General features: G+C 30.8%; 1 protein-coding gene across 1 annotated transcript; it reads right to left on the reverse strand.

Moving 5' to 3' along the window:
- Positions 1 to 2,529: 2,529 nt before the first annotated feature.
- Positions 2,530 to 4,793, reverse strand: LOC132719433 (uncharacterized). The gene is made up of 5 exons (XM_060703197.1): positions 4,663 to 4,793; positions 4,002 to 4,028; positions 3,432 to 3,558; positions 3,041 to 3,207; positions 2,530 to 2,692 (listed from the first exon to the last, which is right to left on the reverse strand). Exons 1-5 carry the CDS (start codon positions 4,700 to 4,702, stop codon positions 2,688 to 2,690), a joined length of 366 nt encoding a protein of 121 aa, XP_060559180.1. The 5' UTR covers positions 4,703 to 4,793; the 3' UTR covers positions 2,530 to 2,687.
- Positions 4,794 to 5,783: the final 990 nt, after the last annotated feature.

A 5,783-nucleotide genomic window follows, 5' to 3' on the forward strand; every position in this document is an offset into this window, starting at 1 on the left:
GCGTAGCTTTTAGCATATTACCTGTAAAATTCAATTAATTTTTCAGTCTGTCTATATGCATCTGACAAAACATGAAATTGAAATGGAAACGAGTTGGAAAATTATGTCATGAACCGTTTGCTATTATTGGCGTTTCAAAAATTATTTATTTTTGTTTATTTGTTATTTATTTATTTAATTAAATGTTTGTTTTTGTTTAAATGTATTGCCGCTTTCGTTGTCGCTCAAAACAGAATATATAGAACAGATAAATCAACCAAATGCACTGTTTGATTGAATTGATTGAAGTTATTTATTGAGTGTATTAGAACTGGAATTTCGTGCAGTCGCCTACTATCCAAAGGTCATGTAAAATTATTATTGAATCATTAAATCATAAAGAAAACATTTACAATTGAAGTAAACAGTGTCGGAAATAGAGATGCAGGAATGCGTTTTGTAATGTAAAAGTTATTCAGTGCAAGTATTGATCAAATGACACTATATAGGATTCATAACGAAATACGTATTACATACAACAGTAGATATCTTTTTCTTTTCAATAAGTTTCATTAAAAAATGATACACATATTAAGTTTCATCTAACAGTGCAATTATTAAACCTCTTCCGATTGTAATTAAGGAAACATGAAATTATTGATGTATCTCTTCATTTAACCACTTTCAATCTTTTCTACGACATAACATCATCTTTAGATTTTAATGTGCTTCAAATTAAATAAATGTTAAAAACGGGAACAAACGTGTAAGTAACACTTACCCTATTTTTAATTAACTGATTATTAACCCATTACATCTGCATTTGATACTAGGACTGTACAGTGTACTTTTGAGGGAAAACTTAACACTTACATTTAGTTTACATAAAATTTGTAATATACGTGTATTTCGTTATTTTGTTCCATAATATCACAACCACAACAACAGTCCTATGGAAATTCTACTTTAATTCTTGAAGACTTCACAGGCTTCGTCATTTCATTTTAAATCATATTTTTCAGTGAAGCATCTTTTACATCATTTGCTTACTAAGAATAACAATATCTGTTTTGGATATAAATATGCATTAGATAAAAAGACAAATATTTTTAGGTACTACCATAGCGTTTTCATTATTTTAAATGGATGAAAAATGTTTTTAAGCTTCAGACAAAGTGTGTTCTAATACTACCCCCTACAGCTACCCCTCTCCAGTCCCTGCTTCAAACCCCAAAAGTATAAATAAAAGTCTATTTCCACATTTAATAAATATGACACAATTTTTAATATTCCTCTGTAGTATTAATTAGGAATGAAGTGCGCATTTGTACTATTATGTCCTTTTAAATATAATTAAGTGATTCTCCTGTCCGTGTCTACCTTGTGTCCTGTCCTGTTTTTGTTTGAGGTCCTCCTGGCCGCTGGTTCTAATTGCTGGGTCGTGTAGGGGCTGCGTTCATTGAACGCCACCTTTCCTTGTTTATCTTGTTAACCATAAATTTTGTAAACTGAATGTAGTAGCCTGCCTTATTATGACGACTTGACATTGGTAAATTCTAATCGAGAATAAGGTCAACGTTTCTTCATGCCATCAGTTACCGCTTTTGTGGCTAAGACGCTTAATTTATAACCCTAAGTATAAATTATAGACAAACACAAACATTTCGGCCATTTTGAACTAACATATATTAATCACAAATGAATGATGATGGCATTTAAACATTTGTCAATTGATGCACACAGTCAAACACTTGAAGGGTTTTTTTGTGGTGGATTTGGAAGTTTCCTTTGTCCTCGCAATTTTAAGATATTTTTTTTAAGTTTAATATTTCATTTATCGTAAATAAAGATAGCTGGTTGAATATGTTTACGGTGACGAAAATATATATCGATAATGCTATATTTACACATATAGCTTTGATAAAATGTCTTACTTATCAGAAATGCGAGAGCAAAATGTCGGCCATGTACGCTACGGCGAGTTATTTTCCCTATATATATTATATTTAGTAAATTGGTGCAGGATACATGATGATCAAGGGGAGATTATTTTATGACAATTTGACTATTATTGACAAGACAACTGTGCCGAACGCCTGTGGGTTATTTCAAATTGAAGTGTCCTCAAGCCGTCAGCGAGAATGATTAAATGATCTTTTATCTCCTTTTTTGTGGCAACATGGCCGAGTGATTAACGCGTCGGACTAGAAATCTAAATATCGCTCAATCGCCTACAGAGGGAAGCCGTTTTTTCCTTGAGCAAGAATCTTTATACCCATTGCTCAGTAGTGGGTCTATGAGCTTAAAGCTTCATACACATTCGAAATACAATAAATTCTGTATTAACTAATTCCCTTTGTGCATTAAATGTAAAGTGGACCGATTTAAATACCTTCAAAAACAAGTGAAGTGGAATTCATTATAACATTTCATGTTTATTCGGTCGACTTTTCTTTTGTGCAATTAGTGTGCATATGTAAGATGGGCCGACTTATATACCTTCATAATAAAATATAATATAAATCATCAACTCATAAAATGAAAAGACTGTTTGAGCAAAACCATTTATTAAGTTAAATCCAAATTAAAACAAGTGAAGTGGAATTCATTATAACAATTGTAGTATATCCGGTCCACTGTTGTATTCCGTCGTCATTTATTCACATCCAGGCATGCATCTTTCGTTGAGGCTATTCAGATAATCTCGCTTAAGCTATAAGAAACAGGAAAAGGAATATAATTATATATATGATATTTTCAAATCAATAATATCAAAATGCCATTCTTCATCGGTTGTATTCTTATCAGTTGTATGCAATTTAAATTCCCGTTGGCAGCTATTAAAAAGAGAAGTATAGACATCTAGGCTTGATTAAAAGAGTAAACTATACTATATAGAACTCACAAGCTCCTAAACATTACACATTAAATGTAGAAATCATTAATATCTTACAACATATGTAGGCTATAAGTGTTTTTTATGGTGAAAAGTTTACATATGGGTATTTGCATTCAAAAAATTAGGTATTTGTGCTGTAGATTGTAAAACGTTATATCATACCGCATCCGACGAACGCTGAACATACAGTCGGAGCTCCCATGCCATCACTTTGACAACCACTCCAGTCAGCAGCACCGTCACAGTTAAGCTTGATACCAAATTCAATACCCATATCTTGTAATAATGAATATGTATCTTCACCGGCACTCACACTCTTGAACGATTTTCTGGATAAAATAATAAATCACAGTAATCTGTAAGCTAATCTTACTGTTTTGAACAAATGTAATTAGTTACAAGTTTTGGCCATCAACATAAATATACAAGACATCAATTATAGCATCTCTCAATTCTTTAAAATCGTGATATACATAAAATTAAAATTGATGACATGCATGTAAAGAAGCTGAAATAGTTTAAGATTGAACGAGAATAAAATATATTGACATACCCTCCACAACCAATTTCAGCAGCTGCTGCACCTTTTCCTTCATCACAAACCACACCTGGGCTATTAAAGGCCTGTATCACGACAAAGCCAGATTTCACCTCCGTTGCCGTGACATCAGGGGCGACACCTGTAAGCATAAATTATAATCTGTATCAACAAATTTAAAATAAACTTACTTTGTTCTAATTATCAATTATGATAAGATGTTATTTTCGGAATACCTAGATTCTTTTCAAGAAAATATGATGAAATAATTTAACTTTGAATATCATCTAATCAATGATATGATATGCATACGTGATAGAATCAAGAGAAAAAAACCCTCAACAGATCACTTCAGAGCACTAAAGGACTTAATATCGTCTTTTTAGCGCGCAGGTATGCACCTCAGAACTATTTTTAAAGCATATGCATGAGGCAATAGACATTCTATTGGAACATGTCCCATTTATATTTTGACAAATCGTATCCATAGATAAAATGTTTTGTTATCTTATCGCATTTTTAAACCATAAAATTTTGATCAAGTACAATATTAAAGAAATTATTCAAAGAAATGAAATAATTTACCTCTTTCCAAAAAGGTAGCAGTTGATACTGAAAATGAAAATAGAAACGTTACAAGTATAATAATTTTCACAATTGTTGAACTTTACCTTACAATTGAACCAACATAGGTGTAATTGAACATAAACAATCACATGAAAATGGAGTAAATAAAAACGATAATATAAAACAATCACATTAATGGCAATCTTTCTTATCGAAATTATTATTAAATGTTGTCGATAACGAAACTACATTGGCCACATATAACTTTGAAATACATTTTTTTTCGAACAAAAATCAATGGACTAATGATACTTAGCTATGATTGAGTCCATGGTCTAAAATTATAATACCTAATTCTATTTTTAAAAAAAAAACTAAATTCTTGCTGAAATAAATAGCATTTACGCAAGCATTATTCATATTTTTGCTTTGCTTGCTAATAGTAAAATAAAAGAATGTTAAATAAATAAACATATACATTAAACTGAATATAAATAAGATGATCGTTAAGTTACATGCCGAATATCAATGAATAAAATAAATAAAAATAATCTCCAAAAATCACAAAAATCAAAAGACGTTTCATCATTTTATAACAAAAAGCAATATAAAGATTTTCTTGTATAAAATCTTAAAATGAAAATTGCATGAACTACACAAAAAGAAACAGAGCACTTACCTGCAAGAACCAGAGTAAAACAAAATGCAACTGTCTTCATTTTCTACCACAAAATATCTCGCAAAAATATATTTTATCTTAGAACGTTTGACCGGTTTTGGATAAAACTGGCCAAGAGTCTAAGCTATATATAGCAATCGTTGTACAGCAGCCGTCTATAATAAGTCGTTGTTATTTTCATGCCAATTAAATCCTTTATGCTGATTACAACAATTATCAATAATTACAGCAAATCTTATTTTAGAAGTAAGAGTTATTAAAGCAAATGAATAAATGTTAAGAACAATAAGTAGCATATTTATTTGGCATTTTCTTTGAAGTGTTCATATGTTGGTTGTAGAAAATTACTTATTATAAAATTGGAAAACAAGAGTCTGTATTAGACGCTTGTATACTATGATCACCAACAATGACAATGTGATTCAATGATTACAAGTATCAAAAGGAACAATTACATCGGCATTTATACGATGATTGACCGAAATAATTTCTTGAAAAAGCATGCATATATCAGGGAGCTGCGTTCAATAATTATCACAACAGCTACAAATAAACTGAACTTGTCACTTTAGAAAGCCAACGTCCTACCGTGAATCCATGATTTCATCGCATGCTGTTAATTTCACAAGGCCTTACTTAAGTCTGAATGTTTGTATACATTTTTCTTTCATTACAATCCAAAATATTGTTTTCTTTACTCAAGAATAAGTCATTTAGTACAATTTGTTATACGATAAAGTAAAATTCTGCCTTTGCAATGCTTTTTGCAAATGTATATTACAAATAAAAAACAGTTCGATGTTGCTTTACTTCAACGTATACAAATGTACTTGATACAATAACTTTTACAGTAGAATATGACAAGTGAACATGTCCATTCCTTCCAGACGCAACGACATTGCTTCACATGTGCTTAGTACTGGTTGGTTCCAGAAACAGGTTCATGAGTATTTCAATAAGCTTATAGCTTCCTACACAATTAAATTTAATTAAATAAATACATGTATAAACTATAGTTAGTATAAACTCTTGACGTAAGCTCAATTCATCAGTGAACACTTCTTTGTCTATTTCTGATGGGCACAATTGACAAAATCACCTGTCTACTCAATGCGCTCTCT

This window comes from Ruditapes philippinarum, unplaced genomic scaffold, assembly GCF_026571515.1.
Source record: "Ruditapes philippinarum isolate M1 unplaced genomic scaffold, ASM2657151v2 ctg1088_1_1_1_1, whole genome shotgun sequence".
Taxonomy (NCBI): Eukaryota; Metazoa; Mollusca; class Bivalvia; order Venerida; family Veneridae; genus Ruditapes; species Ruditapes philippinarum.

Excerpts from the sequence above, each read along its gene's own strand:
- LOC132719433 (XM_060703197.1), bottom strand. The coding sequence starts at position 4,702 with ATGAAGACAGTTGCATTTTGTTTTACTCTGGTTCTTGCAG. Across the intron at positions 4,029-4,662 it reads TTTTACTCTGGTTCTTGCAG|TATCAACTGCTACCTTTTTG; the intron begins GTAAGTGCTCTG and ends TTTCATTTTCAG. Across the intron at positions 3,559-4,001 it reads TGCTACCTTTTTGGAAAGAG|GTGTCGCCCCTGATGTCACG; the intron begins GTAAATTATTTC and ends TTATGCTTACAG.